This window comes from Oncorhynchus tshawytscha, linkage group LG12 (genome assembly GCF_018296145.1).
Source record: "Oncorhynchus tshawytscha isolate Ot180627B linkage group LG12, Otsh_v2.0, whole genome shotgun sequence".
Lineage (NCBI taxonomy): Eukaryota > Metazoa > Chordata > Actinopteri > Salmoniformes > Salmonidae > Oncorhynchus > Oncorhynchus tshawytscha.
The window spans coordinates 56,033,351-56,061,342 of record NC_056440.1 but is presented as its reverse complement, the minus strand read 5'-3'; the positions used below and the strand labels follow the sequence as shown (position 1 = coordinate 56,061,342).

Genomic DNA, 27,992 nt, shown 5'->3' with positions numbered 1-27,992 from the left:
AACTCAGGCCCTATAATTCTGCAGTCATGCTGCTTTTCATTTCTCCCTGACACTTAATTGATACATTAAAGTTTAAGTTGAGTCATTAAACATACTAATTGGCTTAAGAGTGCAAACACCTGGCTCCTTCCTAATAAAAATGACTTCTGGTTTCTTCTATTTGCCGGCTTTAAATATTTGGTAATAGACTTTTGATGGAAGTGTGGAAGTGATTGAAGGGTAGTAGATTGATATTAGCTTGACGTCATAGACTACTGTGAAACATAATTGAGCCCTAAAGAGATCCTGGTTGTTTTTTAATATTGAGAAACTCCATTGGTCCTGTCAATCAAGCCCTGTTATGCAAAACTGGTTTAAAACACATAAGGCTGACATATTTTATGATGTCATGGGATGGTCAAATAACAACACCCAAATAACAACCCAAAGACGTCATTACCTGGTTGTAATCTGGCTAATTGATATAACTCTATAAAAAAAATGATTTCAGCCAAATTTTGCCTGCTGGGATGCATCATTCTATATTCTGTTTGTGTTTGTTTCCTGCACTGAGAGACTTTCTGCACATGACTCTTGTGGAGTCATTTTTTGATTGGAATTGGGTGAAATTATATTGAGATTTTAACTAAATTGGCAAACCTACACATTCAAGATAAGTCCAAATGCCTATTTGTCTTGAGTTAATGTCATCTTTGTTCTTATAAACGGGGTGGTTCGAGCCCTGAATGGTGATTGGCTGACAGCCGTGGTGTATCAGACCGTATACCATGGTAGGACAAAACATTTATTTTTACTGCTCTAATTATGTTGGTAACCTGTTTATAATAGCAATAAGGCACCTCAGGGTTTTGTGGTATATGGCCAATATATTAGCACTGGTATATTGGCCATATAACACACCTCCACCGCCATATTGCTTAATTAGAGCATGACTGATCATCATTGCAGAAATCCTGTATCCTCTGGAGAGGATAGCTACACGTAAACATATGAACCCCCTCAATAACCATATAAGTGTGGATTTAAATACGGGCTTTGCAATCCCATAAATTGCCATGACCACAAAGCATACGCCTAGAAATTAGTCTGCATAATATTTTATACTAAATTAGGGATTGCGCAAGGCACCCCAACCTCAACTCACCCCATATGCAAACGGTCACTTCCAAAGGTTCTTCACCCTTATTTGGCTTAGAGATATGACTGTTTGCTTATACCATTACTATTCATCGACAAGTATTTGCTGAAGTATTTGTGAAATGAATGATGAACCCCATTTAAAACCTTTCTGTGCCTCGGGGCAAAGGGAGTGCAAGAGCACTGCCCTTCCTCAACAAACATAATCAAGTTGTGGTTTATTCGTCAGACAAGCAATTTAAGAGCAACTTCATAGCAACTACAGACGGCAAACAAAACTCAACGAAAGTTGGGTGCGAAATGTGAGATGTGTCTTCGCAGTGACATTACGGAAACTGATTTGAAACGGGTACGACCTGCAAGAGATCCCGGTTCCTAGTAGCAATACTGTCAGGTTGGTAGAGAGCTCAGCAAGTGCATCCAAATGCCTGGGGGGGGGGATCAAACCAAGAAACAGTGTTTGTGTATTACAGTGTAGCTCAGGAAAGACAGTTATGTCAGGCTACGGCAAGGTCCTTTGAGTCAGTCTGTTATTATGCATGAGCTGAGTGTTGTATGAGTGAGCGTTTCAAGAGGCCATGGTAGGAGACAGGCTGATGCTAAGCCAATCTGGCAAACAGAAGAGACTCAAGATTGAACCTTTCTCTTCGGACCGCACAATGCAGAAATAGAACCCGCTCCAAATGAACATGGGCAAAGTGCACAGTCTGTTCTCAAAACTCAAAAGAAAAGGAAATGTTTGGATACCGCATGTCGAATTGTGAGCGCGGAGTCTGTCTTTCAAACCCCTATTTATTATTCTTCATGGGAAAAAAAAACACTCCTCCCACCTATACGTGAGCATTTCAGAGCATTCTTCAGAATGCTTAGATTAAAGTGGGAAAAATTACTCGGCCCCCCCTGAGAATTACTCAGCTCTAAGGAGGCAAAGTAGGTAAAGCATTCTATTGAATTCCCACAGTCTAAAACAGTGTTTCCCAAATTACGGGTCACAATTTGAAAATGGGGTTGTGAGTGAAACTGAATTTTTTTAAATAAAATTGTGCTTGGTTCATAGAACCAGGGTCAAGTCAGTAACCTCCGGTAGCTGCTAAATGCGGTTGTAATAAACAGATCGGTTTCTGTTTTCTTCCTACAAATGTGTCCCTATCTTTTGAACGGTTTAAGCTACAAAATATTATGATTCCATCACTGAAATATAAGGCTCTCACAAACACATATTTGTCTTCCCTCTGCAATGCCCTCAGGCCGTGCAGGACTCATAGAGTGGACAAGACCAGGAAATCAGACTGGGGGGGGAAACGTTGATGATGTTCTTCTGATGATCTCCTGAACTTCCCAATAGCTTTCTGGTACATTTCAGTCACTTCAAACCATACTTCTTTCAGATTGAAATACTGTCAAAGGTACTGTCAGACTGATTTGTAATAGACTGCCATAGCCCCAATTAAAAACGTAAACATTGGCCGTTGATTACGTCACTTTATTTCTATGGTGGGGTCACCAAATGAGAATATCAAAATGGGGTTGCGGACCAAAAACGTTTGTTGTAAACTATGCCGTGTATACATTTGGACAGTACATGCAGGTGAGATCGACTTTTCCATTTACTCGTTGATTGAAGCTCTCATGAGACAACATTCGCCCTCTCATCCCAATCTTTTGGGGGATCTGCACTCATTCGGTTTCCCCTCAGGCCATCCGTTTCCCCCAAGTTAACCAAATGTAACAACTCAAGGAGGTGTCTCAGTGTTTTAGACAAATCTTCAACGTTCTTCAGAAATGATGGGCTGGCTCCAGAAGTAGGTTCAGCACCAAGTTTTCTTCCACGCCTCACGCCTCACGCCTCATCTAAACATGTCTTCCGATTATTTCAGATCAACGACGATCCAGTCAATTGGCACATAGACTAATGGCTTTCGGCGGTGATACACTTGAAAAGAGCGGATTTGAGTCACCTTCATTGAGTGCATTACATATTTTAGTAGCTCGTCTTGGCATTTGCTACACAGCTTTCCTGCTCACTGTACACTGACTCAGCACTTGATGGTGGTTTGATGTTGCTCTCTTATAATCTTGTGTGAGCACATTCCAGGTCAGCTGCCATGAAGTTTTGATTATTTGTTTACAATCACACTTGTGTAAATGGTTGTGGGTGGCAACGATTGTACGTCTTACATAAGCTCATAAACTCCAATAATGACATAACTCAAAAGAATTAGGGCGTCTAATCCTAGTAATAGTAGTTGAATATGCCTGCTGGCTCTCATGGGAAAGAGCTTAAAAATAAAATGGACACAATTGACATTTGGGTACAGGACTCATGTCCTGACATTCTGGCTCTCTCTGGAAACATGGTGAAATGGCTCTGTGATAAAAAACATTGACGTACATTATTATAATGTATTTAGATGTGACGTTACAGAAAGGGGGAGGGAGTGGCCATATATGTCAAGTCTAATTTCATGGTGTCCCAATATTTAAATATTTATGTTCTGAATACATTTTTGCCACTGGTTGTTGATGTGTCCATAAACCAGAATACATATTTATTTGTTGCTGGGATCCCCCCCTAAAACTTAAATACCTTATTTACAATTAGGAATGAGTATGCTATGAGACTCCAAATCGAGCTCAGGTGCATCCTGTTTCCATTGCTCATCCTTTAGATGTTTCTACAACTTGATTGGACTCCACCTGTGGTAAATTAAATTGATTGGACATGATTTGGAAAGGCACACACCTGTATATATAAGGTTTCACAGTTGACAGTGCATGTCAGAGCAAAGACCAAGCCATGAGGTTGAAGGAATTGTCTGTAGAACTCCGAGACAGGATTGTGTCGAGGCACAGATCTGGGGAATGGTTGAAGTTCCACAAGAACACAGTTGACGCCATCATTCTTAAGTGGAAGAATTCTAGAACCACCAAGACTCTTCATAGAGCTGGCCGCCCGGCCAAACTGAGCAATCGGAGGAGGAGGGCCTTGGTCAGGGAGGTGATCAAGAACCCGATAGTCACTCTGACAGAGCTCCAGAGTTCCTCTGTGGAGATGGGAGAACCTTCCAGAAGGACAAACATCTCTGCAGCACTCCACCAATCCACTCCACCAATGCAGTGGATGATGCTGGCTTTCGCCGACTGGTCGAGCACCTTGAGCCCCGGTACACAACTACCAGGTAGGCGCTATTTTTCAGATGTTGCCCTACCGCAGTTACACAGTATTGTTGAAACGCACATCCATGAGCTACTTGCTATGTGCGTCACTGCTATTAGCTTCACAACTGACATTTGGACCAGCGATGTCAGCCCCATGTTGAGTCTGACAGCACAGTGGGTCGACGAGGACTTCGTAAGGAGGAAAGCCGTATTGCATGCTCAAGAATCTGCTGGTTCTCATACCACTGCTACCATTTCAATGGCATTTGAGAACGTGTTTGAAACTTGGAAAATCCCCAAGGACAAAGTACACGCTGTGCTACGTGATAATGCACGTAACATGACAAAAGCTTGTCACACATGCTGCAACTGGCTGTTTTGGCCCAACGCAGCATATCTGACAAGGTGGCAACAGGTAGGAAGATAGTCATTTTAAACGCTCACAGCTAGCATACAGCCGCCTGCAAGCAAGCAAGACTTTTCCACCAGATGGAACAGTACTTTTTACATGATGGGCGAGCCTGCTGGAACAGAAATGAGTGTTTGGCGTGTACGCAGCCGACGATGACTTACGTGCAACAATCTGTGCGTTACAGCTGGATGGGTCAACAGCCTGGCACAGCTCCTGGTATATGTCCGTTACGTTTATGGGGGGGTCAATTAAGGAAGACATCCTCTTCTGCAAACTACTGGAAACCAGGACAACAGGAGAGGATATTTTTAAAGCACTAGACTGCTTTGTGACATCAAATGGAATTTGGTGGTCAAGATGTGCTGCTATATGATCTGATGGCACAAAAGCCATGACAGGGAGACATAGTGGAGTGGTAACGCAAGGGGCAAAGTACTGACACGTTTTTTTGAGTTTACCATAATTTTCACTTGTCTGACTGCTTGCATGATGACGAGTTTCTCACACGACTGGCCTGTCTGAGTGATGTTTTTTCTCGCCTGAATGATCTGAATCTAGGATTACAGGGACTCTCCGCAACTATATTCAATGTGCGGGACAAATTTGAGGCTATGATTAAGAAGTTGGAGCTCTTATCTGTCTCCATTAACAAGGACAACACACAGGTCTTTCCATTGTATGATTTATTTGTGGGCAAATGAACTCAAGCTTACGGACAACGTCAAATTTGATATTTCGAAGCACCTGAGTGAGCTGGGTGCGCAACTACGCAGGTACTTTCCCGAAACGGACGACACAAAGAACTGGATTCGTTATCCCTTTCATGCACTGGCTCCAGTCCACTTACCGATTGTTACGTTCCCCAGTTTCTGTGTTGTGGTTTTGTTTGTATGTGTGTTTCAGGATGGCTTCCTGAAATTCCCCCAAGCAGCTGATTGGTCGGCCCCATTGCTAATTGGAGCTGACCCTGCCCTCTCGTCAGAGGACACAGCTGTATCCCATTACAGACTCCTTCTCCAGCTATATAAGCCAGTGTTCCTTTGTTAGGAGAGAGCTGAGGGTGATAGTCTGTGTCGGTTGTTTCTTAGAAAGAGTGGATAATGATTAGTGTATCCTGTGTTGGTTGTTGCTGAGAGAGAGATGATGTTCTGTGGTTGCTGCTGAGAACGCTGATTAGTGTGTTCTGTGTTGGTTGTTGCTGAGAGAGAGATGATGTTCTGTGGTTGTTGCTGAGAGAGCTGATTGGCATGTCCTATGTTGGTTGTTGCTGAGAGAGCGCTTATTAGTCTGTCCTGTGTTTGTCAATAGGATGCAGTTTATTTTATTATTGACATTGTTTGTGTTATTCTGTTTCATTAGTTCCCCGGGGGGAAGGGGAAGGCACCTAGGGAGTGGTTAGGCAAGAGGCCCGTGGGCATACATAACCCGTAGTATTCACTGTCTATGCACACTAGGTAAGACCTGGGCGGACCACCCCCTGTATTTTAGTTAGTGCACCAGGTGGTGCCACGTTAGGTAAGTAGTGGGTAGGCAGGTAAGGTAGGAGAGGGGGATTTGACATTTACTTTCTTTGCTTTGGTTCCGTTCAGCCCCTTTTCTCCAAATTACCGTGTGAAGGAATAAATTCCCAGTAAGCGGTAAGTCTCTGCCTTTGTCATCCACAGTCCCATACCTCTTTCACTCCACGTGGAGTTGAGTTGTAGCAGGGTGTTGCGTTCCCTCTTCCTAGAGGCTTATGTAACATCAATATAAATTGCAACAAGCGGTTCTGTGAAAATAGAGTTTAATCAGAAGCCACTGCCAGATTTCTGGATTGGGCTGCGCTCAGTTTCTTGCCTTGGCAAATTGTGCTGTTAAGATACTGATGCACTTTGCGACCATGTACCTATGTGAGAGTGGATTCTCGGCCCTCACTAGCATGAAAACTAAATACAGGCAGACTGTGTGGAAAATGTTTTATGACAGACTCTCCAATACAACCCAACATTGCAGAGTTATGTGCATCCTTTCAGGCACACTCTTTTCATTAACCTGTAGTGAGTTATTCACCTTTTTTTAATGAACAAATAAGGTTTTATATGTAAGATGGCTAAATAAAGAGCAAAATTATTGATTATTATAATTATTTGTGCTCTGTCACTTCCCACGAGCTGGGTTTGTGACAAACTTGCACTCAATTCTTATGTTTAATAAATGTATCGTATAGTGTGTGGCTGGCTTACAATGATGGCAAAAAAAACATTTGAGGCTGGAGGTTGAATGTTTGAAGGGGTACGGGACTATAAAACGTTTGGGAACCACTGATCTATATGAACGCAGCTGCCACTTCATTAAAGCCGTTAGCTGAAGTTCATGATGTCACGCTTTAATAAGCGTGACATCACAGCATTCTCTACCAGAAAGTTGGTGTGCCTCCTTTGATGTCACGTCGGTTGATACAATGTTTTTATATTTATTTATAAAGCCCTTTTACTAAAAGTCCCACTGTACCTAACGCCGTTACTACTTTAGACATACGAGTTACCACACCCGGTCTCAGGGATGGCTAACTCTGGAAATTCCTTTGGTCTCTAATGAGTTAGTTAAATCAGCTTTCTTGCACCTTATTTGTGGAACAATCTAAAACATGTTCTTACATTTGATGTTCTGGTGCCTCGAGGGTAATTCAGAAAGCTGATTTGAGGACCCTATTACTGATGAATGTGTTTCAAAAAAAAAATTATGACCAAGTTTTTCTTTCTGCTTGCATTTTGTATATACATTTTGTGTGTAATTCAGGGCTTATCTGTAAAAGAGACCTTGGTCTCGGTATGACTCCCTGATGAAATAAAGGTTAAGTAGAAATAAAATATGAAAGTGTTAATCATGTATATAAGCTTGAGTTTGTTAAGCTAGCCATGAGCTTAGGCAATTTAGTTAATGTAAGACTAAATTACTCTACAGTAAATTAACACTAATGCCTAATCAGGGCTTGACATTAACTTTTTAAGCCACTTGTCCTTTGGACAAGTGGGACTGATTGTTCACACAATCCTGTAAAAAGGGTATGATGCAAGGAACCACTAAGGCGCTCTTGGCGGATGATTGTTCAACCTTAGTGGCCTATAAAATATGGCAACATTACAATTACAACCAAATACTTTTCATGTCTTTATTTCTCACCTCCCAATATTGAGCGCTTGAGAGACTTTTTTTACAACCGGAGTTTGCTGCATTGGTTGATTAACGCACGCCTGTTCATCAATTGCATGTCGGCCATTTGCGGGATTGCCAGTGAATTATTTTTTAGGACACCGGACATGACTGTGTCACGCCCTGACCATAGAGAGCCTTTTTATTCTCTATTTTGGTTAGGTCGGGGTGTGACTAGGGTGGGTAATCTAGTGTGTTTGTTTCTGTTGGCCTGGTATGGTACCCAATCAGAGGCAGCTGTTTATAGTTGTCTCTGATTGGGGATCATATTTAGGCAGCCATTTCCCCACTGTGTTTTGTGGGATCTTTGTTTTATGTGTCGTTGCCTGTGAGCACGTCATTGTCTTCACGTGTCGTTTGCCCTTTATTGTTTTTTTTGTGTGTTTCACGGGTTAAAAGATGTGGAACCCAATATCACGCTGTGTCTTGGTCCGCCTCTCCTCGTGAACGTGACACGATGACATTAATAAACTGAACAAAAATATAAATGCGACATGTAAAGCGTTGGTCCCATGCTTCATAGCTGAAATAAAAGATCCCAGAAATGTCCCATACGCACAAAAAAGCTCATTTCTCTCAAATTATGTGCAGAAATGCTGCATTTATATTTTGTATTCAGTGTATATGCTAATTGCTGGAAAGTTAACTGCCGAGATAACTAACCATGCAGCACAGTGTGTTTTGAATTGGCTATCTAATAGACAACAGACAATCTGCTGCTGCAATGTCTCTCTCCCACTCCTTAGGCCCACTCGCACTGACACACAAGCATGTGATTCACACATGAACTTTTCCATGATTTTCATGGCCACATGAACACTATTTGCTGACCAGAAATGTGCTTTAATTGGGCAAATAATTCACAAGCTAGCGAGGAATGACAACGGATGTGCACATGAGTTTACACATGGCTCTGCACTTTGATCACAAAAGGTAATTGAAAAAGACCTCTTGTGCCTGTCAGTTCAATGCAATTCTACCCCGATGCACTGTGCAGTAATTGGGAGAAGAGCGTGCAAAACTCTGCATCCAGAGGACACTGATCCAATTCTGATCAAAGTAAATCTATATTCTGCTTGCCCAACATTTTTTGGGGTTGTTGTTCCGGACAAGGGAACACACATTAATGTTGAGCCCTGCCAATACGTGACCCCCCCCAATGGTAATGCCTTTCATTCACTCAATGTGTAATTCCAATGAATTTTGCCATTATCAAAAACCGGCTCGCCCATGTTGGCACAAGGTACAGTAACATCGCATTAGCCTGTTTTCACGAACGTTTGTCTGGGCACAAGTGGATTTGGTCCTCTGGGAAAATTGCTTTGTGTGGGGGTGTGGAGCCTTGAAGTGACCTACGGTGGCTTTTTAGCCTGCTTCGCACAGCTAAATCGAGAGGTCTTTTGACTTGGATGCTTCTGACTTGGATGCTTCTGTCAGATTGCTGTCCGTTGTCGTCTCTCTCTCATCAGCCAGGACCCCCGCGCAGTTGTGAAAGCAGGTGCCCCGAGTGTGATGAATTTAGATTGATTCTGAATGTTGCGCTGCTCTTTGAAATGAGACAAAGACTTTTTTGTTTATTGGTAATCTATCTGCCTTAATTCAAATGTGTGTGCTACACTGCTGCTGCAGAAGGAGGACTCACCAAGGCAAGATGATTCCCATACAGCAAAAGTCAACAAAAACCACAACGTGAGTCACTCAAAGTGCAAACATCTCCTCTAATGTAAAACTTCCCAAATGGTTGGTTGTCTTTATTGTGATCACACAGCAGCTATAAATGTGAGACGTCAACACTGGGTTTCTCAGCGAGATTGAAAGCAACTCCGCATTTGGCATACCACTGTTGATTCTCTGGATGCAAGAAGTTTGTAGAACTGTAATTCAAATTCAGGGGGTTATATCTTTCCATTAGCTTGAAAACATCATGGGCACTTCCACACTATGGGTGTATGGATTCCTTCATCTATTAATTCAGCATGTTGACTGCATGGTGTAAAATAAAAACACGCCTGGGGCTTGATGTGAAGGATCTAGTTTTGTGGGGCTGGCAGAGTATATTTTATGTCTATTGTTATGAACATGTTATGCAGATAGGATTGGACTTTTTCCCGTTGTTGAGGTTCTTATTAAATACATGAACTAGATTTTAGAATAAAATTGCAGTGTTACACTGTAACGTGTTTGGATTCCTGTTAACAATGCTGTGAAAGAAAAAGCAACACATTAGCTGCTAATTTAATCAAATGTATGTCAGACGGCGTTGTCTGGTAGGGTCTGTGCTATAGTGTAGTCAGAGGTTTTATGCCGTTCAAAATGAATTTGACATTGAAGCAATTGGAATTATTTAACAAGAATGTGGTGAATCGTTGAATGTGGGTTTGTTTTATATTCCAGGCTGAACTGACTTTGATGGGCTATAGAGGACAAATAAGAGAGCTTTTTTGGTGTGATGCCTTTTTCATCGCATGCAGACATTTTGGGGAAAGGTCAGATAAATGTGCAGTATTTGGGTAGGCCAACATCTCGTATTGACGTTTTGAAAGAACTGACTATGCCATATTTTACATTTTTATCAAACCCTCCAATTTCATCTTATTTCTATCATTGTGAGGGTTAAGGTTCTGAATTTAAGTTTGTGGTTGAGGTGAAGGATGGGGTTAGGGAGAAGTAAGGGCTTTTCAAGGTTAGGATTGAGGTAATTAACCTGACAATATTTCTGGAGAAAATGTCAATATCTGACAGACATTGGCGTTGATGGACAAAACATCTGTATTCAACTTAATTCTCAGACCAGCCTAATCAATGTATATATTGGGGGGTTTTTTGGCTTTAATTCAGTCAGCTGACATTACATGCAATGTAAAAGAGAAACTACACGACAGTCTCACAGATGCTTAAAAACTGGTGGAAAAATATGCTGTATTCTCAGCATGTAAGATAGCTCCTCTTTGAATATCTGAGTAGGACAGTTATTAAAGATGTGGTTTGTTTGAGGGGTTGGGTCACCGTTGAACAACAATTTATATTACACATCAATGTAATAGAACCACATATTCTCTTCATAACAGTAATGTATGGTGTCTCATCTTAGCCCACTCCTCCCTGATGTTTATAATTCAAAATGTTTGTTGATGTGTGAATGTCAATTTCAAACCTGTCAAGAGTTTCATTTCAGCGTGTCAGTCATCCTTTCTGAGCCTTTCCTCTTTGTTAAGCTGCGATTTTGTGAAAAGATCCATATTGCATGCTCGACTTTGCATTTCATCATGTCCGTCTTGCAACTCTGCCAAGATAGTGTGGAGAAGAGACATCTAACCCTGCGACGGTGTTCTACACAGTAGACCAGTGGAACACAAACAAATTTAATGAAAAGCCTGATTGGGGGATTTTATTGAGGAGTTGGTGAAGTGGCAAATCACTGTAGCAAATAAGTGACAGAAAACAAACTCAAAGCACTCCCAGAGACATGCCCGACTGTGCCTAAACAATGGAGTCAAACAGGGTCTTGCCTACTCTAAATTGATCATCCCACCGCCAGAGGATTTGTCATCCAAAACGGAATGGAGCACCAGCAGTGTCGTTAACCAGTAATCAAGTCCCATCCGTCATCCAATTCCAAATTCCCCACCCTCTCTCACTCACTCACTCGCTCTCTCCTTCCTCCCCTCTCGGCTCATTCTTCTTCCCTCTCTCTGAATTACACTTGAAAGTGGGGCAGAAGCTTCACTGATTGCCCTTGATGTGAATCAGGTGCATGTGCTTGCCTATTGCCAACTTCACTTCTTCCTTTGCTATTGGTCAGAAGGACCCACAGAGCCACTATAGCTCTCATATGTAGATCATTGCTTCTCTAACCTCTCCTCGGGGACCCCCAGACATTTCACAATGTTGTTGTAGCCCTGAACTAGCTCACCTGACTGACCTTGTCAAAGGCTTGATGATTAGTTGACAAGTTGAATCAGGTGTGCTAGCTTTTGAAAATCCTGAAATATATCAAATATAAGGAATGGCTGGGGGTCCCCGAGGAGATGTTTGAGAACCACTGCCATAGATAACCGGCTTGCTTGAGGGGATCAGTTTGAGCAAGGTGAGGAGCAGAATCATGATTTGTAGATCAGTGGTGCTGTAAAACCCCCAATGCAATGCAGTAGATCTCGAAACACATCTTTGATCGGTCATTATTCCACACTTACATGTGATTAGGCAGGAACACAATGCATTGTATTTTTCCTGGCTATTCCACTCTCTCTGCAAAGGAACAGAATTGATGGGAGGTGAATTTTTTTTCTCGATGTAATGCTGCTTCCAAACACATCTGCTTATTGTGGTGTGTGTCTAAGGCGATTATACAGCCTTTACTTATTTACGAACTGAGAAATACTCATGTGGTCTGACCAAGAAGCTTTGGTTGCTCGCATCATCCCCTTTTTATCCCATCTTACCACTACGGCCTATTACACTGATGCTCTGTTATCGTGCTCTATCCAACCTGTTTTTGTCCACCATTCTCAAATAATGCATTTCATATTCAGTCGTTTTTGTTCGGAGTGTGTATTGGAGGCGAAGTCAGGTGCAGGAGAGCAGAGTGTAGTGAACAGGCACACTTTTTATTCCAGTCAAAATGACAGCACAAAATAACTCAACACGGAACATAATATGCTCCAAACACGGAACATCGACAAAAAGTAATGCGTGTTAACAATATCCACAATATCAAAATACACGAAACACAAACAGTCCTACACAAAGACATGATGGGGAACAGAGGAATAAATACATATGAATTGATTGGGGAATGAAAACCAGGTGTGCAGGGAACAAGACTAAACAAATGGATACATGAATGGAGCGGCGATGGCTAGAAAGCCGGTGACGTCAACCGCCGAACGCTGCCTGAACAAGGAGAGGAGCTGACTTCAACGGAAGTCGTGACAGTTTTCCATTGTGTGTCTGGGTTCATGGACGCAGTTATCGTCCTTCTGCGACAGCAGGATCAATTTTTAATTAGTAGGAGTGAAAGATGTGAGCTTTAACTCGCAAGGCTTGCAAAACCTCACATGCTCTGGCAAACCGCACATGTACATATGTGTTTGTTTGCTTTCTTTCTACATTGGCACACTGAGAAGATATTGACATCATACAACCATATAAAAGAGTATAGAATAATCATACTACAGTCTATTCTATATGGCATATGTTTTACAAGGCCGTAACAGCATTCTAAATGAATAAGAGTAAACAGCGGATTTCAACGGAATATAAGATGTTATGTGGAATAATTTATTTTTTTGAACAGGGCTGAATGTTACTCGCTCTATGACTTTCTCATCCTACACATTTCTGCCTGGTTTGTAGGTGTGTACTGCCTTTGCAGCAGCCCAAATTAATTTTGTAGTCGTTTTCAAATTTCTTCGACTGAAAAGGTGTTCTCTCTCTCCCACACAGTGGAAGTGTATTATCTATAGCCTCAATAGAGAGATACTGTGTAGATTGTTATGTTTGGCATGTGTGCCTTTCAAAGAAAAGAGTGTAACGGCATTCAGCTTGATTGGAACACAAGATTTGCACAGGGGCTCACAACACATTACAGGAACTGGATGTTAGTGGGAGCTAGAATTCGAAAACACTATGTCAAAGATTTCATTGGAGCTGGCAACCTTGCTCAAATCTATCTTTTTAACACCCTCTTTGTAAAATAGGACCCAGTTGAGAGCTTCTGCCTCCTATCACGGGAAGGGAGAGTGAGTCACAACTCGTGTGTAAATCAGGCGGGAAGGAGCAAGGCGCTCCTTGTCTCTTTGTGTACCAGGGCGTATTTATTAAAGGCACAGAATTGATATGGTGCGGACAAACACAGTCCGGATATTAAAGTTTCCTGAAAAAGCGATTTTCCCCTAGGTTTTTTTTCCCCTTCGCCAGGTGACACTTTAATGCAGGCTGCGCGTCTAGACGACTCGGGCCAAGTGTTATTAAATAAAGTATGCCGTTTCGAGACGCGGCCACAGCTGGGAGGATGGTTTCATGTTGAACGTCTACTGTGAAAACGATTCAGAGTGTGCATGACCGAGGAGAGAGCAGACCGAATGCTGACAAGCTCTCACCTCCAAGCGAGTACATTTGGTTTACACCTTAAGATAGGCTTAAAGCTGGAATCCTTAATGGTGAAACAGCCACATCCATTTGGGATATTACAGCGTCTAAGAAGTTACTACAAACTGCGAACACAGTTTTTTTCTTCTCTCGGACATCGTTGCGCGATCAATAGAACAGTAGAATATGTACTGCGATTTGGACTCTCCCCACCTCTGTTTGCCCCGGGGCGAACACGATTTTCCTGTGTTTTATATATTGTAACGACCCTGGGTTTATAAGCGCGGAAATCGACCCTGCCGCACGAGCATGCTTTTGCGGCACAGTCGATAGCGCGCCGGACCTCGGACTAGAAGGTCGAGGGTTCGAGACCTGCTCCTTGCTGTTTTCATTACAATATACTTCCACACTGAGGTTGGAATAATACTGTGAAATTGTGAACCTTACGATAATGCCATTTTATTGTAAAAGCTGTTGAAGCTGTTGGTAAAAGCTGTTGGTGGAATCGAGTGAGGCAGTAAATAGACCAATAAGAAAGAGCGTTCCAAACCTCTTCCAATAACAGTAAGTATTCCCCCTACCCGAGTCAAACCACTCCCAAACAGTCCTAGCAAATTATTTTTATTTATTTATTTATTTTGAACCCTTTTTTGTGGTATCTAATTGTTTTTAGTAGCTACTATCTTGTCTCATTGCTACAACTCCCGTACGGGCTCAGGAGAGACGAAGGTTGAAAGTCATGCGTCCTCCGATACACAACCCAACCAAGCCACACTGCTTCTTAACACAGCGAGCACCAGCCAGCCTCACCAATGTGTCGGGGGAAACACCGTGCACCTGGCAACCTTGGTTAGCGCGCACTGCGCCCGGCCCGCCACAGGAGTCGCTGGTGCACGATGAGACAAGGATATCCCTACCGGCCAAACCCTCCCTAACCCAGACGACACTAGGCCAATTGTGCGTCGCCCCACGGACCTCCTGGTCACAGCCGGTTGCGACAGAGCCTGGGCGCAAACCCAGAGTCTCTGGTGGCACAGCTGGCACTGCAGTACAGCACCCGCCACCCGGGAGACTAGCAAAATTCTTACTTGATAAATTGCTGGCTGTATTTCTGTATATTGAAAACTTGATTGTTGACATACGAAACATTATGGGAATAAATTAACAATGGTCCAATGAAACAAATAGCAAAGATAGTGGGGTGGACTTTTTCTTTAAATGTCATTATATCCTTTGATGCGTTATTCATAAACAGTATTTAAATGAATGTCCAAAAAATAATGCTGTCTCCAAAGAGGAAATAACAGAATGACGGAGTGTTTAACGTCAAGGGAAGTAATTGCCATAAATCTATGCATGAAAATGCCTGCAAGAAATTATTGAATTGATTAATGTATTATGCTAAGTAATTTCGATTGCAATGTCTTCAAATTCGAACACTGTAGAATCGTATGCAATTTAAGTGATGGACAAATTAGCTGGCCTTGCTTACGTGAAAGAAAAAGCAGATGGCGAGAGATTCCTGTTCACTGTAGAATAATGTTTCACTTTCTTGCTCAGTTTATTGTAAAAATTCTACACAATAAAGTCCATTGCATCAGTTGCTGTGTACCAGCTTGGGTTGGGTGACACTGAAAATGGTCTCATATATCTGCAATGCATCTTTACCCTACACATGTATAAGCAGGGGGAATTTTTGGCTCATGCTGGTCCCCAAAGGTCCACCCTGAAATCATTTGTTCTGGTTGATCATTGAAGATGCAGGCCAGGTCAGTTCACTCAGGGGATTTACACACATACACACACAGCGTTACCTCAGGGAATAGATTTGGGTGGCCTCTTAAAAGGAAAGGTCTAAGATTTTTTTTAAACTAGGTCTTCTAGGACTCAATAGAATACTCCATCTATCTCAAGTTTCATTTAGACTTGTCACAGTTATGTGGGGGCAGCAGACTGGGGCAAGTGAATCAATGGAACTGACACCGCAATCTTTCCATTCCCAATGATAAGTCAAATATTTCATTATCTGCTCAAAAAACTAGTCAGCAATGTGTTAACACAAATGAATGTGAAATGTGCTTATTTGCACCTGATTAAGGTAGTTGAACTTTTTCAACATATTTCTCAGAACAGCTAATTACTTTTTAATTATGAAATATAATCAGATTACTGTTGTATCAGTGAAAAATGTATCAATCAATTCGTTAATCAAAAGTTTTCAGTCCCTTTCATAGTAGGTCCCTGACAAAGAAATGGGTAGTGGATCACATTTCAAAAACACACACACCTACAGACACACACCACTTTTAAAGTTCCTAAATAATTAAGAAACCTAATTCGTTTTTTTTTTCCATTGGCATGCAAATGTACATTTTAGTGTCTCTTTTAATCTCAGAACCCCCACTCTTTTATTTCAAATATAAATCACAAAGAAAAACAAATCAATATGAAAAGAGAGAACATTCATCTCATGCAAGACCTTGGAGGGAGATACAAACAACTCTTGTTAACTGGCTTTGGATACTGTCACTGAATATGACGTAGATCAATATACTGACATTGATCAACAATGCAGTTTAAAAAATAAGAAATAAGAAATAAAAGGAACAAGGGATTAAAGAGCAGCAGTAAAATAACAATAGCGAGATTATATACAGGGGGTACCGGTACAGAGTCAATGTGTGGGGGCACCGGTTAGTCGAGGCACAGTTGAAGTCGGAAGTTTACATACACTTAGGTTGGTGCCATTAACTTGTTATGGCTGGAAACCCGATATCGGGATAAGTGTAATCAACAACCGCTGAATAGCATAGCGCTTCATACAATAAATATTACTATAAATATTTATATTCATGAAATCACAAGTGCAATATTGCAAAACACAGTTTAGCCTTTTGTTAATCCTCCTGTCGTGTCAGATTTTGAAATGATGCTTTACAGCAAAAGCAATCCAAGCGTTTGTGTAAGTTTATCGATCGCACGATAAAACATTAAGTACACTTAGCATCAGGTAGCTCGGTCACGAAAATCAGAAAAGCAATCAAATTAATTGTTTACCTTTGATGATCTTCGGATGTTTTCACTCACGAGACTCCCAGTTACACAACAAATGTTCCTTTTGTTCCATAAAGATTATTTTTTGATCCAAAATACCTCAGTTTGTTTGCCACGTTATGTTCAGAAATCCACAGGAAAGAGCGGTCACGACAACGTGGACAAATTCCAAATAGTTTCCATAATGTCCACAGAAACGTGCCAAACGTTTTTTAGAATCAATCCTCAGGTTGTTTTTAAAATATATAATCGATAATATATCAACCGCAAATGTCTTTCACAGTAGGAGAGGGAAAAGCAATACTTATCCAAACTCTGTTGCGAGAGCAAAACTCATGTGACCACTTGACGCGATGTTATCGTTCTGGCTCATTTTTAAAATAAAATCCTGAAACTCTGTCTGAAGACTGTTGACACCTTGAGGAAGCGATAGGAAAAGGAATCTGGTTCATATCCCTTTAAATGGAGCAAATGGAGGCTATGGAACGTGGAGTTTTCAAAATAGAAGCCACTTCCTGCTTTGATTTTCATGCAATATCAGTTCTTTTATACTCACAGACAATATTTGGACAGTTTTGGAAACTTTAGAGTTTTTTTAATCCAATACTAATAATAATATGCATATATTAGCAACTGAGACTGAGGAGCTGGCCGTTTACAATGGGCACCTTTTCATCCAAGCTACTCAATACTGCCCCTGCAGCCATAAAAAGTTAAACTCGTTTTTCAACCACTCCACACATTTCTTGTGAACAAACTATAGTTTGGCAAGTCAGTTAGATCATCTACTTTGTACATGACACAAGTAATTTCTCAAACAATTATTGTTTGTTTGCTTGACATCATGGGAAAATTAAAAGTAATCAGCCATCAGATGAAATCAGATGAATCAGATGAAAGTACAGTGAGGGAAAAAAGTATTTGATCCCCTGCTGATTTTGTACGTTTGCCCACTGACAAAGAAATGATCCGTCTATAATTTTAATGGTAGGTTTATTTGAACAGTGAATGACAGAATAACAACAAAAAAATCGAGAAAATGCACTTAAAAATGTTATAAATTGATTTACATTTTAATGAGGGAAATAAGTATTTGACCCCCTCTCAATCAGAAACTGTACATTGGTGCAAAAACTGCAAATCCCAGAACAACAGCAAAGGACCTTGTGACTATACTGTAGGAAACAGGTACAGAAGTATCTATATCCACAGTAAAACGAGTCCTATATCGACATAACCTGCAAGGTCACTCAGCAAGGAAGAAGCCACTGCTCCAAAACCGCCATAAAAAAGCCAGACTACGGTTTGCGACTGCACATGGGGACAAAGATCATACTTTTTTAGAGAAATTTCTTCTGGTCTCATGAAACAAAAATAGAACTGTTTGGCCATAAAGACCATTGTTATGTTTGGAGGAAAAAGAGGGAGGCTTGCAAGCCAAAGAACACCATCCCAACCGTGAAGCACGGAGGTGGCAGAATCATGTTGTGGGGGTGCTCTCCTGCAGGAGGGACTGGTGGACTTCACAAAATAGATGGCACCATGAGGTAGGAAAATGATGTGGATATATTGAAGCAACATCTCAAGACATCAGTCAGGAAGTTAAAGATTGGTTGCAAATGGGTCTTCCAAATGGGCAATGACCCAAGCATACTCCCAAAGTTGTGGCAAAATGGCTTAAGGACAACAAAGTCAAGGTATTGGAGTGGCCATCAGAAAGCCCTGACCTGAAACATACAGAAAACTTGTGGGCAGAACTGAAAAAGTGTGTGCGAGCAAGGAGGCCTACAAACCTGACTCAGTTCTGCCATTCCACCAGCTCTGTCAGGAGGAATGTGCCAAAATTCACCCAACTTATTGTGGGAGGATGTGGAAGGCTACCCGTAACATTTGACCAAAGTTAACCAATTTAAAGGCAATGCTACCAAATACTAATTGAGTGTATGTAAACGTCTGACCCACTGGGAATGTGATGAAAGAAATAACAGCTGGAATAAATCCTTCTCTCTACTATTATTCTGAAATTTCACATTCTTAAAATAAAGTGGTGATCCTGACTGACCAAAGACAGGGAATTGTATGAGGATTAAATGTCAGGAATTGTGAAAAACTGAGTTTAAATGTAATTGGATAAGGTGTATGTAAACTTACGACTTCAACTGTAATTGAGGCAATATGTTCATGTAGGTTATTAAAGTGACTATGCATAGATAATAAGAGAACAGCAGCGGCATAAAAGAGAGGGGGGGAATGCAAATAGTCTGGGTAGTCATTTGATTAGATGTTCAGGAGTCTTATGGCTTGGGGGTAGAAGCTGCTTAGAAGCCTCTTGGACCTAGACTTGGTGCTCCGGTCCCACTTGCCATGCGGTAGCAGAGAGAACAGACTATGACTAGGCTGGCTGCAATCTTAGAACATTTTTAGAGCCTTCCTCTGACACCGCCTGGTATAGAGGTCCTGGAAGGCAGGAAGCATGGCCCCAGTGATGTACTGTTTTGCATTGTTGCCAAAAAGTTCAATTTTGGTTTCATCTGACCAGAGCACCTTCTTCCACATGTTTGGTGTGTCTCCCAGGTGGCTTGTGGCAAACTTTAAACGACACTTTTTATGGATATCTTTAAGAAATGGCTTTCTTCTTGCCACTCTTCCATAAAGGCCAGATTTGTGCAATATACGACTGATTGTTGTCCTATGGACAGAGTCTCCCACCTCAGCTGTAGATCTCTGCAGTTCATCCAGAGTGATCATGGGCCTCTTGGCTGCATCTCTGATCAGTCTTCTCCTTGTATGAGCTGAAAGTTTAGAGGGATGGCCAGGTCTTGGTAGATTTGCAGTGGTCTGATACTCCTTCCATTTCAATATTATCGCTTGCACAGTGCTCCTTGGGATGTTTAAAGCTTGGGAAATCTTTTTGTATCCAAATCCGGCTTTAAACTTCTTCACAACAGTATCTCAGACCTGCCTGGTGTGTTCCTTGTTCTTCATGATGCTCTCTGCGCTTTTAATGGACCTCTGAGACTATCACAGTGCAGGTGCATTTATACGGAGACTTGATTACACACAGGTGGATTGTATTTATCATCATTAGTCATTTAGGTCAACATTGGATCATTCAGAGATCCTCACTGAACTTCTGGAGAGAGTTTGCTGCACTGAAAGTAAAGGGGCCGAATAATTTTGCACGCCGAATTTTTCCGTTTTTGATTTGTTACAAAAGTTTGAATTATCTAATAAATGTCGTTCCACTTCATGATTGTGTCCCACTTGTTGTTGATTCTTCACAAAAAAATACAGTTTTATATCTTTGTTTGAAGCCTGAAATGTGGCAAAAGGTCGCAAAGTTCAAGGGGGCCGAATACTTTCGCAAGGCACTGTATCGTGCACCAGCTTGTTTTACCATTTTACCATGTCCGTCAACCAAACAATTAAAGAAGATTTTGTGTCAGTCTGAAAACCAATGCAATTCCTATTCCCTGCTGTCTGCTATGTTTATACAAGACAAGAGTCAATAGTAGTCATGCTTGGGTAAAGAAATATGTACATTTTTCGACAAGCCTTGGGCATTTCCCCTTAATACGACTATTTATTTGCACCCTCTTAATGACACAAATAATCCAGCCTGAATTTGGAGGCACTACATACACTGCTGTCTCCTCATAATCTGCATTACAGCAAATAAAGTCCTTTTATACTTGACGGATTAAATGCTAGCACTTACAAATAACTTCTGCTGTTGATTTTGTAGCTTGTTCGTCGTAAAATATGTTCCCCTTCAGTTTGTTCGCCACGCAATATTGGTTTCGGAGCGCATTCTTAAATAAGGGTTATCTGCTGGGGTTTCATCGTTCCTGCTACCGGGCCATGCTTAATATACACTGAGTTTACAAAACATTAGGAATACCTGCTCTTTCCATGACATAGACTGACCAGTTGAATCCAGGCGAAATCTATGATCCCTTATTGATGACACCTTAAATCCACTTCAGTCAAGTGTAGATGAAGGGGAGGAGACAGGTTCAAGAAGGATTTGTAATGCTTGAGACAGTTGAGACTTGGATTGTGTATGTGTGCCATACGGAGGATGAATGGGCAAAACAAAATATTTAAGGCGCATCGGTTTGAGTATGTCGAGGACTGAAATGCTGCTTGGTTTTTCACGCTCAACAGTTTCCCGTGTGTATCAAGAATAGAAGAATCGGAGTCAACATAGGCCCGCATCCATGTGGAACGCTTTTGACACCTTGTAAAATTCATGTCTTGACAAATTGAGGCTGTTCTGAGGGCAAAAGGGAGGCAATTCAATATTAGGAAGATGTTCCTAATGTTTTCCACACTGTGTTCATATACTATCTATGGATTGTCCTCGCATGGGGCACCATGGGAATTCCTTATTATTCATATTCCTTTTATTATCATACGTCCTTACTTCTGGTGTGAGTAGGATCCTTTCAAGTAAGTACATCCATTAATATCAATGAGTGCCTAGTTTATTTTAAAATAAGGATTTATGGATTGTGAATAGGTCATTGACAAATGCCTATTAATATGAAGCATTGTCAGCCAGCTACAGTTGGTGTCTGCAAAAGTATTGAGACCCTGTCACATGTGCTCCCTCTCCGGCCTCTAGGTCACTAGGATGATTGATATGGCGCACACCTGTCACCATCGTTACGCGCATCAGTGCATAATGACACTCACCTGGACTCCGTCACCTCCTTGATTACCTGCCCTTTATACGTCACTCCCTTTGGTTCCTTCCCAGGCGTCATTGTTACTGTGTCATGTCTGTGCGTTGTTCGTGTTTCTTAGTTTGTATTATGTTTGTTTATTTATTAAAACACTCACTCCCTGAAGTTGCTTCCTGACTCTCAGCGCACATCGTTACAGAATGACGCCTCACCGAAGAGTGTTTTTTTTGTGTGTGTGTTAGATGTGATGTTGGGTCCGGGTGTCAGAAATGGAGCTACCTGGGAGGCCTCAGCCGGTTTGTCGGATTCCCATGCCTCAGCGGGCTCCACGGGTTCCCCTGCCTTAGCTGGCTCGATGGGTTTCCATACCTCAGCGGGATCGATAGGCTCCTATGCCTCAGCGGGTTCGATAGGCTCCCATGCCTCAGCTGGGTGAACAGGTTCCCGTGCCTCGACACCGAGGCAACACGGGGAGGTCTCAGCCGGCTCGACAGGCTCTCACGCCTCAGCCTGTTTGTCAGGTTTCTGCGCCTCGGAGGAGGCAACCGGTCCGCCCCTTATCCCCGGGATCGTCCCTGTGGTTGGCATCTTGCGGCTGGAGTCGCGTGCCGGGGAAGGGGTGCTGTCACGTATGCTCTCTCTCCGGCGCTCTAGGTCGCCATGCACCCATGCCTCAGCCGAATCGACAGGTTCCCACGCCTTGGCAGAGGTGACCGGTCTGCTGCTGATCCGGGATCGTCATCTTGGTCGGCATCCTGCGGCTGGAGCCGCACGTCGTGGAGGGGGTACTGTCACGTGTGCTCCCTCTCCGGCCTGTAGGTCACCAGGCTGCTTGTTATGGGGCACACCTGTCCCCATCGTTACGCGCATCAGTGCATGACACTCACCTGGACTCCGTCACCTCCTTGATTACCTGCCCTTTATATGTCACTCCCTTTGGTTCCTTCCCCAGGTGCCATTGTTTACGTTTCTGTGCGTTGTTTGTGTTTCTTATTTTGTATTTGTTTACTAAAACACTCACTCCCTGAACTTGCTTCCCGACTCTCAGCGCACATTGTTAGAGACCCCTTGGATTTCTTCAAATTGTATTGTTACAAATTTGGATTAGAAGGGATTTATTTAATTGTCATTTTTTTGTCAAAAACAGATATAAATATTTAGAAATGCCTTCGTTAAATGATTTATTAAGCATTGCCCAGTAGCTGGATGGAAGTATCCCCATCAGATAAGCCACGCTCACTTCTGGTTCTCCGTTAATCCCTCTAGTAGATAGCCAAATGTATGAATCACAACTAACAACTGTGCCCCAACAAGCGTGGACATTCTTGATTTTACACATACCAGTGTGTATAAGCGAGCCAGGCCTACATACTGTTTTTATGTACACTCACAGATGGCTTCGCTCCCTCACCTCCTACACATAATTTCCACACTTTGACTGCCGTGGCGTTGCAAAGAGAGGCTGAATGATCTCATAAGCTATTAGCCATTATTTCTAAAAAGGCCCTGGTCAATAGCTGTTAACCGGTGCTACGATAGAGCGTTACCAGGCCAGCCCTGTCAACTGAACTGAAGACCAAGCTGCTTCTGCAGCTGCTCTCTAGGTAGAGAGGGAAAGTGGCATGGTCTTGCCTCCTTCCCTTTATTGAGCTGTTGTTTTGCTGCTGATTGTGGACCTCAGCACTTTTTCCCTCTCCAGGCCCACGGCTCAGCACTTCTCTTTTACCTGGCAGGGTCAACCTCATATTACTCAGAAACTTGATTTGCTGGAGAAATGTTTGTCCCCGAGAACTTTACGCAGTATCCACCAATAAATGATGATGCTCCTCATGTAGGAGAAAGCTCATTTGTCTGCATTTTTTTGGTTGTTGTGTGTGTGTGGTACTTTTCATTATTTCGAGCTGGTCGTGTTTTACTGGCTTGACTTTAAGATGCTAGATCAAGATGGATGTGAAAGAATGTGGGAATTGCAGAGGCCCAAATAAAAAAATATGTTATTATGTGATCACTGGCAGCAGAATTCTGAGGACAGCGGCCTCGTATCTGATCATAGTTTGTCAGACAACCCGATTCTCATTAGCACACTTTTCTCTCGTCCAATGGAGCCGTGAAACCGAGAGGTTGCCAGGACGCTGGTGTCGGAGAAAGGTCATAACATAATTATGTATCTGGTGCCATTTTTGGCAGTAATTACCAATTTATGTCGGACCATGTGCACCAATGTCGGACCAAGTTCTTTACTGTTATCTGTGACTCTTCATATGATATATAGCTGTTTCAGTGGGCCTCAAATTACGAGTCTTATTCATTCCCCTGCCGCGGATGGGCCAATTCCATTGGGTAATGAATAAGCTGGCAGACTGGGAGTGATTTCCTCACCTCTCTCTGTTGCGTGAGCCTGCAATAGATTTCACAGATGCCATACGGTGGCAACTCATGCGCAGGATGCATTACAACATGTTATTTATTTCTTAAGAACTGCTTTTCTATTACTGATTTGTGTGTTATTGTGCTTGATCCGGTGATGGGATTTGGGACATGAAGTGTATGAGACTTTTGGAACAAGGCCCCAGGTCGGAACAGGTGGGGAGCCCTCCCAGCTTCAGCCCGAATATGACGGCAGCAGTGTTGCATTTAAAAGTGCATTGATTAAAAACAATTACAAAGTATATATATTTTGTTTCAAACCTGCTCCCCAAAATCCACTCTCAGAGGGGTTTACAGAGAAGCTCATTAAGCTGCATGGCGTGTTGTTGTTTTTCTCCAGATGATAAGTCACATTTTCTTGCACTTGCGGCGGCTCTACTCTTTCCTCAGGAGCTTCTAACGTAAGACAAAGCAATGTCATTTGGGTATTGGTCTAACAGGCATTTCTGCAGTGTGGGAAGGATGTTGTTTTCCCCCCTACACTTCCTGGTTCTTGGTTTTGATTGTAGAAGATCCTTGATGTTCTTGTCACTTGTAGAGATAGTGCTTTTATTGTCTATTTAGCATGTCAAATTAAGGGGAGGGTCAAACAGGGGGAGTGGTTTAATGTTTTTTTTGTAACGCACAACATTTGCAAATAATGATTCTGTTGTGCGGAGTTGAAAGCAATCAGTGATGCACAGCATGTCGATATAAAATGGACGACCAGTTACATTGAAAACCACAGGCTGACCAGCTTGATCTTGAGGAAGCTTCCAAAAGATTGATTAGTTTATTTGTGTTTGTAAATGAGGGTGTTGCATTCAATAAAAATAGATTTTAAATCTGACATCGGCAGTTGGCACTAGGGAAGATGTAGGCAAGCTGCAATGTCTTTATCTCTGACCAGAGAGAGAGAGACAGAGCGAGAGAGAGAGAGAGAGAGAGAGAGAGAGAGAGCTCACATGGCCAACCGTGGCCCCAAAAGGCCAGAGCTGTCAGTTTCTTCTCCAGCTCTTTATTTGCCACTCCTGAGCTTTCACCCACTGGGTCCCCTAACTCTACTTCACTTGTCCCCTAACTCTACTTCACTTGGCTGACGAGTGTGCTTGTCATTCAAGAGCCACATGTCTGTTTTATCAATTGGTAGGCTAGTAAGGTCAGAGACGCAAACCCCTAAAATAGTAGGCGAAAGGTATAGACAAAGTCAAACGGACTCATAAAAAATTACTTTTCAATTAATCTTTTATCAGTATACCCAGCAAACCAAAATTGGTTATGTGAAAGTTCCCAGAACTTCCCCAGAATGTTCTTTGGTGGTTGTTCAGATGTTGTGCACAAAATGTTTGTGAACATTCCCAAATATATATATTTTTCATTCTTTGAGTGTTTTGGGGATGTTATCATCCTAATATTAGATAAAACCCTAATTAGAATTTAATGGGAATCTTAGTTCTGTAATGTTCCCCTGTTTGCTGGGTACACATATTCCATCATATGGAATGCATTCATTCAGGATTCTCAGACAAGAGTCTGTAATGACCAAATTTGCATGCACATTTGCACGAAAAGTCATGTTTTCCTCTTGGCAAGGTCACCATTAAAAATTGTCCTAATTTACATTCCAATAGTTGGATTGATATAGAAATAGAAAACCCATTTGACAAATTGGTGTTGTGGATATTTCAGTCTTTTTGACAGTTGGATTACTTGATAGAAATGCAGAGGCGGACCTCTGGCCAAATGACACATCGGAGTAAAACACTTTCCCAAATTGATAGGGTGAGTGAAGTGCTTTTTTATCTCAAAACCAAGGACTGAACATTCAGTAGATATTAGTTTGTCTGTATTTCTTTACATTTTTGCTCTAATGACAACACTTTTAATCCACTTAACACCGTCTCCTACTCCCAAGGGTGCCAATAAAGGGTGATTCTCTCAGGCGGACATAAAGTAGTGAAATCTCTCTCTCTTCTCTCTCCCCCTTGACAGACATGGCTATGAGGGGCTGGAGCAGAAGCTGAAGGAGGTCTTCACCGAGCGGACTGGCATCATGCGTCAACTCTCCAAGACTTCAAAGGAACTGGACAGCATAAAAGGCAACCTTCAGGTTAGAGCCCCACTGTTTCCTTTTCTGACAGATTATAGTGGGATGTTAAAGAAAGGTGGATGGCTTTGAGTGCCTTTGGAACCCTGAGGTTATTTCGAAGGACTCTGTTTTAGGACTTTAAAAAAATGGCTTAAGAATTCAGCTCAGCCTGTGATTCACTCGTTCTCATCCGCTGTCCTAGCGTATAATGAGCCACTACACACTTGGGGCCTCATTTATCAAAAGCAAATAAGCGATATGTCCTTCGTTTTGACGATCAGTCCCCCTGATATGAATACGAATGCAAAGCTGTTTTGGAAGTGGAATTCCTGTAGTTGAGGTACAGTTGTAAAAACTGGAAAATTACTCCAAGGTGACGGTGTTGGGAAATCTGTCCCTACACTCTTAGAAAAAAGGGCCCCGAAGGGGGTTCTTCAGCTGTCCCAATAAGATAACCATTTTTCGTTCCCGGTATAACTCTTTTTGGTCACAGGTTTTTTTAGAACCCTTTTCGGTTCCATGTAGAACCCTCTGTGGAAAGGGCACTACATGGAACACAAAAAGTTATTCAACAGGTTCTCCTATGGGGACAGCCGAAGAATGCTTTTAGGTTCTAGATAGCGACCCTTTTGTTTACTTGCGGAATATATTTTTTTACCAGAGGATCTAATAACTATCGTGACAGGATGTGCATGTGTGATGCTGCTGGAGGATGTTTATGTTACGTCATTTTACATCTTTCAAATACTTTTAGATGTGCTCGATTTTGAAATTGCCTGTCTCAATGGAACAAATGGAATTGTCCCAATGGTGCAAACCCTATCCACCTGGAAGTCCAGGCGGACTTGAGCAAACACTGAAATGATTTGAATGGTATCTCTGCTTCGACCCTCGATATCTACCACAACTTAATGTCATCCGTTTTTTTGACATACAGATCCGCAAACTCTGTATAGACCGGATGGTGTGTGTACATGTACGCTACAACGTTACTCATTCCTGTGAGCACAGTGCAGAATAGGACTGACGGAATGGGGAATGACAGATAATGAGAGGTAAAAGACAGAAGTGTATGATCATCACTCCCGTAGAGAATTGGGGAAGGCACGGCTTGGATGGAAGACCACATAAACATAGTTCATCCTAGGTCTTGTGAATCCAGTGTAATTTGGTTGTTAAATTGTTTACCGCAGCAGGGCAATACGTTTTTTTTCTTCTCTGACACATCTGTATATCGCCACTGATCAGGGCTGATGTCGATTCCATTTCAGTTCTCGTCAAACAAGTAGGGAATGAATTGAATTGAACAAATAGATTGAAAAAGACGTTTGGTTTGACGAGTATTTTCAGTCCAAAATTCTGTGTCCCACAGAGAACCAGCAGACACAAATTTGTCTCTCAGGTGTTAGTCAGAGTATCATTGTCCCTCTAGTCAGTCTTGAATGGAATCTCTTTTGCCAATTGTGGTAGGCAGTGGTCCCTTGGATTAGTCTGGGCCGCTGTGTTCTTTTTAGTAGGCTTGGCTGGCTGTAGCCCATTTCAGTTTTAATCAATGACTTTCCAAATACACCTTGTCTACTTGTATGACGTGACCTGGCCAACCTGGGTTCATGGTGTTGTCCTCCTGACAGTTTTCGGTGGCATCCATTGTCCCTTGGTCAGGGCTGGCTGGCACTGTGTGTAGTCTACGCTACCAATGTCCCCGGTGCAGGCTTTGACGTCAGTCAGCTACTGTATATTATGTGATTATGTGCAGACTTGGATG

At 42.2% G+C, this 27,992-nt stretch overlaps 1 protein-coding gene across 3 annotated transcripts in view; it reads left to right on the top strand.

The window, feature by feature from the left end:
- The window catches only part of luzp2 (leucine zipper protein 2), a 157,660-nt gene that overhangs the window by 64,218 nt on the left and 65,450 nt on the right, over positions 1–27,992 (top strand). For all 3 annotated transcript variants that reach the window (XM_024399161.2, XM_024399160.2, XM_024399159.2), the window contains exon 2: positions 26,131–26,248. In XM_024399161.2, the coding sequence (XP_024254929.1) occupies positions 26,131–26,248 (118 nt within the window). The remainder of the gene's footprint in view (positions 1–26,130; positions 26,249–27,992) is intronic.